The sequence below is a fragment of the Pithys albifrons genome, chromosome 9 (genome assembly GCF_047495875.1).
Source record: "Pithys albifrons albifrons isolate INPA30051 chromosome 9, PitAlb_v1, whole genome shotgun sequence".
Lineage (NCBI taxonomy): Eukaryota > Metazoa > Chordata > Aves > Passeriformes > Thamnophilidae > Pithys > Pithys albifrons.
In genome coordinates, this window is record NC_092466.1 from 16,707,248 (window position 1) to 16,722,885 (window position 15,638).

The 15,638-nt window shown below is 38.3% G+C and overlaps 2 protein-coding genes across 7 annotated transcripts in view; one reads left to right on the plus strand and one right to left on the minus strand.

The window, feature by feature from the left end:
• Nucleotides 1-15,638, minus strand: part of DNTT (DNA nucleotidylexotransferase) — a 152,480-nt gene that overhangs the window by 109,298 nt on the left and 27,544 nt on the right. The gene's annotated exons all lie outside the window — the stretch shown is intronic.
• The window catches only part of BLNK (B cell linker), a 101,492-nt gene continuing 92,351 nt past the window's right edge, over nucleotides 6,498-15,638 (plus strand). For 2 of the 6 annotated variants that reach the window (XM_071564019.1, XM_071564021.1), the window contains exons 1-2: nucleotides 10,441-10,579; nucleotides 15,338-15,400. In XM_071564019.1, the coding sequence (XP_071420120.1) occupies nucleotides 10,505-10,579; nucleotides 15,338-15,400 (138 nt within the window). In that variant the 5' untranslated portion in view covers nucleotides 10,441-10,504. Of the gene's footprint in view, nucleotides 6,591-10,053; nucleotides 10,131-10,432; nucleotides 10,580-15,337; nucleotides 15,401-15,638 lie in introns of those variants that run through there. The other 4 variants (XM_071564022.1, XM_071564023.1, XM_071564029.1 and 1 more) reach the window with 4 other exon arrangements.

Genomic DNA, 15,638 nt, shown 5'->3' on the forward strand with positions numbered 1-15,638 from the left:
TCACTTCATATGGTTTATGGTTCCCTTCTCTAGAAGAGAAGTTAATGTTTACTGGTTCTGGAGAAAAGAATATTCCAGACAAGTGAAACCTCATCGCTGAGGGAAAACAAAAACAAAGGGAAATCTGACCCAAGCCATAATTAAGACAATCAGTATCCAGCCCATAATAGCTTATCCTCCTTTATACTATCTGATGATCAGTGTTCTTAAATAAATAGATGTTATATAAATCATTTATACTGGACACTAAAGTAGGCATTTTGCCACAAAAAAAGTCTTGTTGCAAATGAAGTTTATCCCCCATATTGCTTCAAAGTATATTCATCATTTGAGACATGTCATTCCCACAACAATGGGATCACAGGGAATCATGATATAACAATGCTAGACCAAACAGACAGAATGTCAGCAGTGTCAACCTGGCAAATACATCATTTAACCAGAGATTAAGAGAGAAAATCTGAAGGTCAGAAATGCAATATTTATAATGCTGTCAGTAGATGGATGCATAACAAACACCTCATATCTAGATCCCTAAAAGGCTTCTCGGAGGAATGTTTACAACACACAAAAGCAGTATAACAGGAGTATCCTCCATTAGTTTCCAAAATGCATGGATACCGAGTCCAGCATTTCCTAGCATATTCCCTAGAAACAGCAAAAAATCGTGAGATATGTTTTAATGGTACTATCCAAGTGTTAGTCAACTACTACCCTCATTCCCATAATTCCAGCTGGTACAACAAAATTCCCCCCCAGCATTTTTCCAAAAGGCAACACATATTTCCTTGGAAATAAACCAATATGATTAGGATGGCTTCAGGCTTTGGAAAAGAGGAGAGAGAAAACTGAAACAGCTCTGTATTGTCAGTGATTCATATAAGGCACTTGGGCATTGAGCAAAGAAAACACCTGAGAGAATAGTCACAGTTTTTCTGTGACAATTGCAGATGCTAAAGCTATAGGGAAAAGGTAGAAAAAAGCAAAAGTTAATTCACAAGAAAAATGGAAGGCAAAGTAACATAAGCACATTAAACTCTGCCTTTATTCAGTACATAACAGTAGAACACTCCTTCACATTTGGTGTTGGGAAGAATCTGTCACTGAGTGTTTGTTCCCTTAGTACCTTTCCTGTAATCATAAGACCATTTTGCCTAGATGTAATTTCACTTAACACTATGGTAATAGAGATGTTGAATGACATTGCCATTACCTAAATTATAAACAAAACCAAGCTATTAAAGGATCTAGAATAAAAGGTTATGAAATTATTGAGTTTGTTTTGTGACTTATAAGAAAAATTCAAAAGTGCTTTTTGTCCTTTTCTTCTTGATAGCTCTTTCCTTTACAATTTATTACCATTAACATAATATCACTTTGATATCTCCCCAAATACAGTTAGAAATAAATTAAAAAAACCCAACAAACAAAACCAATACATCTTTCAGCTTTTAAGATCCTTTTTATTTACTGAAAATTTATCATGTTCTCTGTTAACTGTCAAATAAACCCTGCACATTAAATTTTATCTATGTCAGCAGTGTAAGGACAGAAGACATGCAAATGCCTTATTTATGAGTCCAAAAACCCTGAGAAACATCCATAACTTCTCTGGGCAACATGTTCTAGTGCCTCACCACCCTCACAGTAAAGAATTTCTTACTAATATCTAATCTAAATCTGCTGTTTCAGTTTAAAGCCATAACACGTTGTACTATCACTGCATGTCCTTGTAAGCCATCCCTCTTCAGCCTTCTTGTAGGTCCCCTTTAGATACTGAAAGGCCTCAATAGGTCACCATAAAGCCTTCTCTTCTGCAGGCTGAACAACACCAGCTCTCAGCCTGTCTTCACAGGACAGGTGCTCCAGCACTCTGCTGATCTTTTATAACCCATGTCCTTCTGTTGGGGGCCCCAGAGCTGAGTGCAGCCCTCCAGGAGGGGTCTCACAAGAGTAGAGGGGCAGGATCACCTCCCTTTACCTGCTGCTCACAGTCCTTTTGATGCCACCCAGGACACAGTTGGCTTTCTGGGCTGAAACACGCCAGCATTCCCAAGTCCTTCTCCACAGGGCTGCTCTGAATCCATTTTCCTCCCTGTCTGTATTTGTGCTTGGGATTGCCCCAGCTCAGGTGCAGGTCCTTGGCCTTGTTGAACTTCATAACGTTTCCATAGACCCACTTCTAAAGCCTGTCAGTTCCTTTGCATGACATTCCTTCCCCCCAGAATGTCAACTACACCACACAGCTTGAAAGAAATACCTCTTCAAAACATAAGCAACGCTGTTTTCCATTACATACAGTACATTTCCTCTTAACAATGCATCCCAACAACAAACACCTCAGTTATGACTTCAGAATCTGTTGTAGGTGATGTTTTTATGGTACAAGCTACTATCAATTCAGTAAACTCCAGTATCATTAGCTCACTGCGGAAATCAACGGAACTGCAGCTTGCTAGATGGATTTACTAAAATATCAAAGGTTGTTCCAAAGTTTACAAGGATTGTAAGGAGCATAGTGGTAGTATGGTGCATATGGGGAACGGAGACATGCCTCTGTGCCTATACCTCAAATAAACCAGTGGTATCCATAGCACTTGAAGCAAATGCACACCTTTGTATATTTTTATTTAAATCTACCCCTCTTCTACTGAGGCAGATTTCTTCTAAACACCATTTCAGATTTTGTCTAACTACAATTAGCTGGAGTTAGCCAAGTTCATTGCAATGACAGACAACTCCAGATCCAGGAAGCAGATGCAGCAATCATTACTTGAGTTCTTAAATAATATTTGTGACACACTTCAACATCAACAGGGTGAACTTTTGCTGAGATCTTCCACTGTAAAATACCATGCAACTATGCCCACTGCAAGCTGAAGTATTACTTTGACAATTTTCCATTTATCTCAAGAGTCGTATGCATGGTGAAATACTTTCCACACATATCCATGATCAAGCCTAAAAGAAAATGAATTGTGGTTGAACAAGAATTGATTATTATACTAACAAAATGCATCAAAAAAATAATAAAAAAAATATTTAAAACAAGCACCAGCCATGGTGTTTCAAATTTAAACTGCCTAGGAATTTTATTTAAGGAAGCTAAGACACTGAAATAAGACTGTTTTTCTGTTTTTAAATTTACTCAGTAGGTTTTAATGCATATAAATGTTGCCAGATGGAAATCTGTTCATACACATTTTTCTGTATTTTATAAGAGTCAACACAGATGAATTTCAAAGGAAAGGTCCTTTAAAGAAACTATATAAAGTCTAAGTGCAAACTATACAAGTCAGCATATAAATCTAGAGGAATAGACAGCAAGCTTTTACCAAGGTGTTCAAAAGAATAAAACTCAAAAAAGTGTCTCAGTTAAACAGCAAAGAATACTGAGTACTTGCAAAGAACATCACAACCAAGCACTACAGCATCAATTCAAGTCTTCAAAAACAAAGAGAATTTCTAGTGAACAATGTCACTTTTGTAGCAGGTTAGTTTTTTATTATTGTTATATTTTATTGTACTAGTTAATAACATGAATCTCTGAAAAAATAAGGATAACTAGGTGCAAAATCCAGGTTACAAATACCTGTGAGAATAAGAACATTTTTAATGCAAGGTTAGTTGCAGCAAAGCTCTCTAGAATAAAGACTAAATCTGTTGCTAGATTCAAAAAGAAGGTCAAACTAACAATCAAAATCCATATAAAAATATTTCAGAAGGTTGATTGATAACATAGAGCAATTGTCCTTAAGACAATGGGGTTCATGTTATATATCCAGCCTCTGTGACAAAACATACAAAAAAATGTCCAAGCATTTGGCAATAATTAGAATTCAATTGAAACTACATGCCCAGGACTGGGTTGAAGAATGAGTGAAATAAAGAAAGAGGGCATATTTATGTAGCAAACTGGATACAGTGAAAGTGATTAAAAGTCAATAGGTTTCAAATCAGTGTACAGCCTTGGTGTACTGATGGTGCTAACCACTCTTAGCAACCTTTTTGGGGTGCGGGCTTTGGTTTTCGTGGGGTGTGTTCTCTCCTATTTGAGTCTTCTTTGGATCTGGGTCTTTAGTGATCACAACAAAGAAACGGGTTTTGGTGTTACTGTTTAGGGCTACATATTTGTTATAGTTTCAAAGTCTTTCATGGAATGTTTTTGTCCCTTGCCAACACAGCAATTTGAGTGGAATGGGCGGGCCGAAGCGAAGTGGCTTGTTGGAACTGAGTTTTCCACTCCCTGCCAGAGCTGAGCTTGGGGCATTTAGCCAATGACCAGCCTACACAATGAGTAGCTAATAGCTCCCAAATGTCAACTTAATTGCTTGGGAAGCGCAGGCGGGGAGTTCTGGACTTGGGAGGGGAGGTTTTTACTTCACGTTTCCCTGGCTGTGGGGTTGGTGTTGTAGAGTGTCCCTGCGTTCCTTTTTGCCGGTACCACACGCCTCTGGCCCCATCGGCTTTGGTGCTCAGCTGCCACCCTGCTGGGGCTCTCAGCAGATCTGGGAGCAGCCCGACTCGCCCTCGGCTCTGCAGTCCTGTGCTGCCTCCTCTGCGGACTGCCACCACTGCCTGGTCTTGCCTTCAGTCTCTTTCAATGGCCAATGCCATCTGCAGAGGAGCTTCTATTCCCCTCCTTTTCCCTCCCCTCACTCTGGAAGGCGGTGAGAGGGTCCTTACTCTGCTTTTAAGACCCGCACTGCCATCTCGGCCGCACCTTTGCCTCGCCGTTGCCCGCCAGCGCCTCCTGGTGACTGCGCGAGTCACTGCAGTCCGCGCCTCCCGGGGCGCGCCAGCGCCCCCTGCTCGCTGGAACTGTAACTGCTTCGAAGGGCAAGAGAGCATTTAATTGTCTGGAAGTTCTCGTCATGGTGTTGTTGTTTGTTCTTTTTCATTTTTTCTGAATTTTGTGGCTGAAGCCTTTTAATCTTGAAGTAACAGTGATTTGGAGGAAGGAGATTTCTTTGTACCCCAGGAAGGTACCCAGTCTCCTTAGCAGACATTTTGTCATGTTAAACCAAAACAATATTACTTCAATTAAGTATCCAAGTTGATGGTTTTCATTCTTTACCATGAACAATTAATTATTTTTCAGTAACATAGGTTCCAGAATCCTCAAAAAATTTATGTTGATTTGTAATACAAGTCCTCAGATAATTTCTATAGGTTATTGCTGTGTACAAACAGTGCACAAAACAATGAATACAACATGCAGTTAGTAGAAGTGGAAAGATACTGTTTACTAAAAAAAACAAACAAACAAAAAACAAAACAAGAAAAACCCCAAACAACAACAACACCATGCCACTCACATACCAAAACCAGAAAAACAGATGTCTAAAATTCACATGTCCATTTTATTACATGAAAGCTTTCATAACTTTTGGACAAACACTGATACATTAAAGCCTCCTATAATTCTCCCTGCTACTGTACTGTACACACTCACAGAAACAGGAATGGAAGTAAACACTAGAACAGAAAATAAGGAGATATACAAAGATCCATGAAGTATTTAGGCAGATGTAGTTCCCTTTGGCCTCCGAAAAACTCCTGAGGCTTTTAAGGAGGTTCTGCCAACAAATCAACAAACAAACTAGAGAAATGGGATTAATGTCTGTATATTTTAAGTGCCCATCTGACTCACATTGAGAAAGTATCTGTGAATCTCTTCCAAACTCAATGGGTATTTTAAGTAGAGTTGCACATGAGTTTATTCTCATTCTAATTATATTCAGTATTTAGTTAATAACATAGATGCTGCTTAATGAGGATACTCCTAAAGTACATTGGGATAGCACTGAGATAGTAGCAGTTTCCAGGGGATAAAGAACAGTATCCTGGGACCAATTTGAACACCTTATTTTTCAGTTAAGATTGAGCCATATTAAAGAGTGAAAAGACTAAACAAGAATTTCCCAAATCACTACTTATGAACAATGATAATGAAAGTGGGTTTGCTTCTCCAGAAACAAGAGGATGCCCTGGTCGAGCCCATCTGGTGCTTAGACCTCAATTTTTCTTACAAAAATGCCCTTTCTCTTGCTCCCTCCAGCAGTATAGCACAGAATTTCCTCCTGCTGTTCCACTCAAGAACATGATGAACCCAATGCTTCTTCAAGATCTAAGTTAGAAAAATAGGTTATCAAACTTCTTTCCAAGACTGACCCAATATCCTCTAGTTGTATTTGATCCTGCCTCTCTGCTGAAGTCTTGCCAAGATCTCCCAAGATTCTTTTCAGACACTATGATTTCTGTTGATTATGTTGCTACTTTTACCTCCTGTTAAGCGGAAAATTAAAAATAATTTAAAAACATTAGCAAAATTTTTATCAAACTTCTAGACAGATAGCTGTAAGCAAGAGTTGGTTTTCCAACATTCTTTGTAGACTTACTCAGGCTGAGATTATTCTTGCTTTTTTACTTTAAGAATGTTTTTCTCCCACTCACCAGCCTGTCAATCACAATAACAACAACAAAATACATATGGGACAGTTTAAGGAGGAAGAGCTGACATGAGAAACTGCTCCTTTAACTTACTTGGAAGCAACATGTGTGCCTGGGAGCAGAAAAATGAGTACGTGGTAAGTCATGTTACTTTCATTATTTTTGTATAAAATGGGAAAATAAAGCAAACAGTGGCAATGATTCATATTTTGCTCAAGTATATTTTCCTAAGAGCAGTATTCTAGTGTTACATACAGTAAAACTAGTTGTTTGTAGCTGCTAGAGGTTTTTGCAAAGCAGAACTTGACTTTGAAAGTTTTGAACTAGGTTTAACACATTTATTGCTTACGTTCAAAAAAAATTATGAATCAAAATTGAAAGTTAGTTGTATTTGCTAAGAAATGACAGGGGTATGATCTAGGAACCAGTTTTTATACTGCTTTTTAAGTATTCCTATGAAATCACAAATTGAGAACCTATTTCACAAAAAAAACCCAAGGAGCTGTGGACTGTAAAACTTGTCTGTTATGTGGCTTGCATATTTCAGATTCTAGGAAACAAACTTATTGAAATATATACTTTAATGATGTGTTAACTCCACTTTATACACAGGTTACATGTGAGATTGAATTTCTGTTTAGAGGTCAAATTACCAGGTGCATAAAATGCACACATCAAGAAACTTTTGAAATTTTGTAGTTCTCAAGTACTAGATGTCTTTTTTGATTAGAGCTCAGGGCAGAGGGGAGCAGGGGGAAGGTCTTAACATGGAGAATCAGATTGTTAGCTTTTTTTGAGGAATGAAATCGTAAAGAATACAGATTAAAAATGTTAAAATCTCCAATAAGAGTTAAGTTTAAAATAACAGATTACACTCTGTACATATACCCAAACACATTTTTATGTTTGCCAGTGTCCATGCCAGATCAAGATGTGCCAGGGAATATTTGGTAGCAAGCGAGCCTGACTAGTGTCATTTCACACTCAAGTATCTATAATCTGCTTCAAAGATTTATATAACCTGGATGTTATTTATCTGAATTGCCATGAAAGGGGATACACTGCACAAAGTAACTAGAAGTATGTAGGTACTAACTAGAATTGGTAAACAAAGCCGGAGTACTCCAGCCAGCAATTCTTGAAATAAATCCCTTGGGGGTAGTAGAAAGCAAGTGGAAGCACATGATAATACTCTCCATTTCTGTTGCACACTTGAGGAAAGAAAACTACAGTATCGATCAAGCCAAGGACAGTATTGGCATCAAGAGACAAGTGGCAGGATCCCAGATGAGTCTCCTCACGCCTCTGGGGTTTTTTTGCTGTTTTTTTTTCCCCTTTTACTGTTGTCATCATCTTTACCCTGACTAAACACAAATTGAAAAATATTTCTTGCAAGCTACAGTCCCTTTAGTTCCATCATCTATGCTACAGACTCTTTGTGAACACAAAAACTAACATGACCTTCTCAGATCTCAGTCTCACTCAGTGGAGAGAGGTGAACTGCAGAAACACTGGTTTCTTGAGAGTAACCTCCCAAGAACCTAGAATACAAATTAAGGTAATGTCAACGTAGGCAATGACAGGAGAATTAGCCAGAATTTAGTGTTGGGGGAGAGCAATCAGAGAGAAACCAGATGGGAGAGGGAGGCCTGGGCACAGCAAGGTGAGTGAGCTGGCAGGGTAGAGCTTCAGCTCACACTGCAGACAACCAAACAGTGTAGGAATACAACAGCGGAGGGCAGCAGGCAGCCAAGAGCAGCTCCTCACGTGTCAGGGTTTCTGAAAATGCTCTTGGCAATGGCAGGAAGCAGGGCAGGTATGGCTGGCAGCAAGCACTGAACTGAAAAATTCTTAAAGCAGTATTTTTAATTTGCCTTTGAGATGTTCTGAGCTAGAACTGCTTATACCTACTCAGTAACCAAACATAAATAACACCATTGCTGCACTTTCCACTATTCATGTTTCACACCTTAAGCCATCTGGTATTTTGTTGTTTCCCATAAGCGACAATGAAACCCGTAACTCACATCTCCCACCCAGCTGCTTCCCACCTCCACCATACATGATGATACTACAATTGACAAAATGCCTCCTGAAGACAAACTAGGAAAGCAAAATTTCTTAAGAAATATATTCACCTTTCTTCTGGTCCTATGCACAGTGGAAGAAAGTGTTGCTGCCTCCTGTCATCCAGGGAGATTGTGCTCCCCTTGAAAAAACTCACAGCCAACACTATGAAACATTGAACACTATCAAACACTATAAAATTAAACATTTATTTTTTTTATATTGTGCCAGTCAGGCCTCTGGAGATTATTCCAAAGAGGCCAAATTTAAGATGCAAGGGCTTTATCTCACTTCTGAAATTCCAGGAGTTGAGTTTTGCCAGATTCACCATTCTGCACAGTCACAAGATAGCAAAAAGACCACTCACTGTCAATAACTGACCTGTCAGTCCCTCTAACACTAAAACTACATGCAAGGAAATTTGAAGGATGGCAGATGAGACATTTCAACTTAGCTGAAATCCTTTTTAATCTTTGAACATGTGCCCCAAATTCATTTTGCACTGGGAAATAAAACAGGAAGAATAATTGGAAAGCAGAATATAACATTCCTTGGTCTCTGGCCTTTTATGGAAGCTTTAATATTTGTCCTGTTGTGGTGACTCAGAATGCTGAGCAAAATAATCTGGGTTTGTTTCAACAGCTGCATCTTCACAATTTTATTGCCATTTTATAGAGCAATGGCTCTCAAACATTTCCCCCGTTTCCATATTAGAATAGGCACCCTGCCCCCTTTTCCAATTTAAAAAAAAATTATATCCTGTTTTGCTCCAGCTGGAAGTGTATTCTGTGTTTGTGTCAGAGGTGAAAAGGAAGAGAAAGACTGAGTGTGGCAGGGAAGCAGCTCAGACAAGATGTCTGGACAGGGGTGGGAAAGGACCAGAAGTTGCCATCCTGAGCCTCACTGGCACTAGTCCCTCAACCCCGTATGAGCCTCAATCTCCACTAAAAACATCTGTCTTACTCCTCCTGTAGCCCAGGAGAAATTCCTGGCTGTGCACGCCAAGTTCATTGCACCTCCTTGAACAAGGGGCACAGCCCCATTTGGGAATCATTGGTGCAGCACAAACACACACAGAGTAAGTAGAAACCGTACCCAGGCCAGTAAGTCCCCAAGTTCAAAATAGTTGGAAACTGGGATAATACTGTGGAAGTCTTACATGCTTGCCCTCTTTCTGAACAGTTTCCTAGGTAGCTCAATTCTGACCGCAGCCAGAAAAGAAGATGCTGGGCTGGGTAAGCTCATGGTCTGATTCAGTACAAGCATTTTATGTCAGCCCCACCTTTTGAAAGGATAAGGTAGCATTGGAATGAATTGACTGAATTTGTTCTTTAGCAGTAAGAATAATGACAAGGGGGGAAAAAAACCAAAAACAAACCGTAGCCCCCCCCCCCCCAGATTTTAGATCATACATCATCTTAGAATAACTGAGTGATTTATCTAAGTCCAAACTCAACAAAGAATGAAACTATATAACAACAGGGAAGTGAATGTTGTGCAATTGAGCTCTACTTTTTTGTCTAAACACCACAGCACAATATGTCAAAACCCACAATCAAGTCAAATGTGATCTGAAGGCAGAACCAAGGCACTGGGTCAAGGAGTTCAAGGTAGGTAAAAGACAGTTATCTATCACTAATTCTTTTTGTAAAAGATATGACAAATAGTTTCCATATTTAAACCTGTAAGATGCTGATGACTCAAAAGTTTTATATAGTGATTTCAGCAAAATTCAACTGATTTCAGTAATCACATATGTGTATATGTTAATAACGTAATTTAGTTTCCTTATACTGGAGTTACTCACACAAGAACACTGCTACTTCCTAAATCACTCTTTATAGGCGTTCACTTTAAGTGAGGAAACAGGAAAAAAGTTGCAAAAGGGACTTCCTCCTAGCATTTCTACATCAGTTCAGTAAAACCAGAAAGGCAATAGTTCAGTGTTACTCTTATAGATTAAGCCTTTTCCTTGGATAGAAACATGGCCACAAAACTACCATCTCAGGAGGAATTTGAGAACTGGACAACTTTTCAAGTTGCAGATCTCCTAAGACAGGTACTGAATGTATTTGTAATATTTTAGACAGTTCAGTCTATTTTCAGCTAGCAGAAACTCTTACTGGATTGATCTTTGAAAACCAGATATATTATCCTAAATCTAGCACAAATATTCATTAGCACTGAAAACAGGTTAGTCACCAATTTTCACCTCTAAGAACTTACTAATATTACTTGAGTTTCTTGATACACTCCTGTTTTCTATAGAAACCTAATTCATGGCAGAAGCTGCTAGCTAAGATCTCCTACATGACAAATTATAATAAAAAATGTTTGCTCATGGAGGTATTTCTTCTAAGAGAAAAGTATTCATGCCCAAATTTATTTCCTGATGGGAAGAAATAACTATTTCACAGAAAATAGGTCTAGGTTGTGTATTTGAATACCACTTTAAAGTCTACAGCTTGTCAATAAGAATCTCTTGTTCATTTTTCCTTCTCAATGTACATATATCCACAGTAATTGCTAAATGTTTCTTAAGTTGAATGTATTTGAGCTTTTGGGGGTTTTTTATTCATTCTTTTATTGGCTTGTGCCTTTCCTAGTTCTATAATGTCCTGTGTAGTATATGTAAAATAACCTGAATTGCAGAAAGCTCATTCTCAGACATCTTTCACTACTTTAATAATCTCCTCACAGATATATAAAATATGTCTTCCTTGATATAACCTTTTTTTGACATCATGTTTTTTTTATAATTTACTGAAGGCTGTGACTCGAGTTTTAGATTTCTACCTGTAACTTATGTCCATTCACTGCAATGGGATATATAGTCTCATTTTACCTTTACATTTTGTTTAGGTTTATGCAAGTTTCTCTATATAATTTTATATATAGGAAATTTTCTAATTTTATCTGTAGAAGCACCAATCTTTTTCAATATCTACTTTATACCAACACTGAGAATTTATTGTCACTAAGATTTCTCATCCTTTTCAACTGAAGGAGCATACAATCTTTGTCAATTAAAATAATAGCACCATGCAATCTTTCTGTAGGAGTTCCACTTGCAGCCATGCAAAGTTTGAGATGTTCATTTTGTATTATTATTTTTCCATTTTGCCTGTGTATAAATACACATGCTCACCCATGTAATGTAAAAACCAAACCAACACAACAAAACCACAAACAGTTTGCTAATGGAGATGTATCACAGGTGGAATATTGTCCTCATGTAAGGAAAGCTAACCTGTTCCATGGAATCAATTCATACCATAATGATAACATACCAGCTAAACTGTGAACTTGTTACTGTTAACAGCTACTCAGATGACTAATTAGCTCAAAGGCTTTCAGTTTAAAGGAAATCAGACTAATTTATAGAAGTTATAATGGTTCAAAAGTTCTGGAATTCTATGGCACAATAAAAGACAGAAAGTTAGTAACAATTGTTCAACAACCCAGAGGCTTTCAGGGAAATTTCAGGCATGCCATAAGTACTGGCTTCATACTTATTAAGAGAGAATCTTCCAACTTTATAAAAAGCCATTAATGCCTATGCTTACACTCTCATCACTGATTAAAGCAGCCAAATTACTACAGTATAACCTACATTCTGCGCTGGGAGCATTTGCTTGTGGCCACCACACACAGAGCTGTCAGCTGCCACAGGCAGCACATCCCAGAGAGCCTCAGCACCATGTACAACCACCATGTCCATAGTCAGACAACACACTGGGGGCTGTGCTGGATCTCCCCACCCTGAGACTGGCCATACATGTGTGTGAACACTAAAATAATGTTAAGGTTACAGAAAGAAGCACTCAAATATGGATGAAGTGGGATTAACTCTATAGCCTGAATTTCTCACCTTTTACATGCACATCACAATAGCCCGTAATTTCTGCTTCAGATATTACCTTTTCCATTCACAAAGACCTGTCTCTGTCAGTGCAGGAGAAACAGTAGGTTTATGCACTTGTCTTGGCTATAACAGAAATCGTAAGGTGCACAAGGCCAGGGCTTGGTGAAAAAGAGAATGAAAACATAGTAATGTTGATTTAATTCTGCCATGAAATATCAGATCCTGACACTGCCTCAGCTCAATATTTTTACCTGAAGTCATGAAAGTCACTTAAAAAACATAGTATTGTCCTATGGCAGCGAGAGGTGAGAGTTGCAACCACAGTGGCAGATCTGCTCAGAAGGTAAAAATGGCAAAATATTGAATATACAAAAATACATGTATATTTCACTGATCTAAACAGTTGCAGTTAAGCATTCAAAAACACTTGATAGTGTATGAGCGTTGTTTTTTTTTTTTTTATTATGCACCTCAACTTCCTTTACTAATGGAGTTTTCATCTCACAGGGTAGTCCCAGAAAAAGCAATTACTAGTGTTTCTGAAGCACTTGGAAAATAAAGAATGCTGTAGAACAGCTCAAATAAAAAGTCATTCTGGGTTCAGAGAAGGTCTTTGAGTACTGCATATTACAGGTATACAAGATAACAGACAAGCACTGAGCACTAAACAGAACATAATATTATCAAACAGTAGGTCAACATCAGCTTTCATATGCTGTGACTGAGGCTGGGTTCTCTAGAAGAGGTGTACTGACGTTGCTGCCTTGATATATATGTAAAACTGGTATGTACATATGTACAGTGCAGTTTTAGCATTTTCTTAACTTTACAAGTCTAAATTACATAGATATTTGTGTGTTCTAAGTACAGAGGTTATTAACTAGCCATTCTGCAAAAGTGTTTCCAGTCTCATGGAAGGCATTTGCTATAAAATCATTAACTTCACTATGAAGATAGTAATGGAAACCTGTTAGCCACCTGGATGTAGTTTCCTGTTATCTTGTATCTATGCTATAATTGCAACAACTCTGAGATATTCCATGTTGCATTGTCAGTTTGGCCTCCATTTGCCATGTAGTCTGATTCTCTCCTCAGTACTGATCTTAACATATTTGTAAGAAAAGTTAATGTATTCATAACAAAATTAAAGATTCCATGGTCATCACTAACCACCAGTAGCAGGATATCCACTTGTCTGATGAGCTAATCTTGTAAAGAGAATAAATTTTCCCTTACACAAAAGTTAGATGCTTGACTAATAGCATAAGGCAAAGCTCAAAAGCAGTTCATCAGAGCCAATAACTGGAGACAGAGCCGATAACTACAAACAGATGGGCAAAAGGCCTGCTCTGAGAGCGTGCATAGCCTTAATTCTTTGTGCCAATATCAGTACAACTTTTGGCAAATGAACACAATCCACAACCAGCCATTGGTCCAACACCATAACAACGCTCTCCATTAAATTGTGATCTATTGTGTATTGCAAATAAGCAGCACTCTCCCAATTATAGTATAAAAAAAGATTATAAACTCAGGCATATCAGCTAGTAGGCCAAAAAACACTCTGAATATACATCTGAATGTGAAATTTCCATATCAAAAAGTAGATAAATCACACTTTGAATGTTTAAACATGATCAGTTTTAAGTAGTCTAGTAATAAATATTTATCTTGGAAAAGCCACATAAATATGTCTATGAGAAGAATTTATTTCCACTAAGGAGGCAGTTCAATGCCACCCTGACACCTGATCCCATCAGATTTCAGAAGCCAAGCAGGGTCAGCCCTGGCCAGTACTTGGATGGGAAACGTCCTGGGAATCCCGGGGGCTGTGTGTTCTAGTCCTGAGGACTTCACTGTCACCGTCCAAGCTCGTTCAGCCGTGGCAGATGAACCTTAGGAGTTAAAGGGTGGTTCTGTGCACGCTGTGCCTCACCTGAAAAATCTACTGTGCAGGCTCAAAGGGCAGACCCACATGGGGAGAGCCCTAACAATGTCTAGCCACGGTGATGATGATTTCCCCTAATATTTCTCTGTTAGTGTCAAAGTTGGTCATTACTGCTACAGACGTTTATAGCTAAGCATTACAAGTATTAAAACTCATTTCAAGAGTACTACACTCATAAATGAAGGGGGTTTTGCCACTTTCCCTGCATAACAATGTAATTTCTTTGAAAAGCTGGACTAAACCACCTAACACACTGTGAGATTTTTAGGACAACTTCAGCCCTGCTCCATGTTTTTCAATAAAGGAAATCTGATGTGTCCACTTTTAATTCCAAATTATTTAGTAGTAGTGCCACTTAAAGAAATACCATGTCTGGGCATTCCTGTTTCATTTCAATTTATAGTCAGGACAAAGTTTCATAAAAAGCACCACCACCACTACCAGGATACAGAAAAGAAATCCTATTTTTGAACCTGAATTCTTTCCAGCAATGCTCATCATTATAGTAAATGCAAAACAGTCCAAATATCTGGTGCTGAAGCCAAGCAGCCACCAATGCATACAAAGGTTGGTAAACAGGCCCGTGGGATGATGACACAGCTCCTGATAAACTTTTGCTGCAAAACACCTTTTAACCTGTTTCTAATCCTGGCTTCTCTCATCTCATAGCAATTGAAGTTCCACAGTTTGTTTCTGCTGGGCTCCTTGCTCCATTTATATTACATTTGCTGCTTTGTAATTTCATCTCATCTACTCCATTCATGATTTTATTGATCCTTATCTCCTATAATACTTTTCCCTAAGAAAGAGGTAATACCATGTCATCTCTCATGAGAAAGTCACTGCAGAAGCATTATAGTTACTCTGTCCAATATCCTTTTTTTAATTATCCTTATCAAATAGTATAACTACTTCCACAACCCTGAGTATCTGAGTATGGAAATATTAATTAGTTTGTTTACAATTAGTTTGTCAAGCTTCATAATATCTTTTTCTCACCTCAGTTTGGAATGCCTGAAGCTGCTGTGGTTATAGAAAAACTGCACATGAACGGATCTCATTTCTTGGTAAGCAAATATTGCATAAGAGCTGTCATTAATACATATTTCAACATGAGGATTGTGTTCCTTACAGCGCCATAATAATCTGAATTTTTCCTTCTTTATACACACCTCATCAATTGCTCTGTTTTGGCATTTTAGTGGGTTGTTTTACACCTCTGACTCAAAGAATCCCCCTACACAAAATAAATCCCAATCAGACCTTCCCCCGCTCCAGGAAAAGGGCAGATGTGTAGTATCAGCC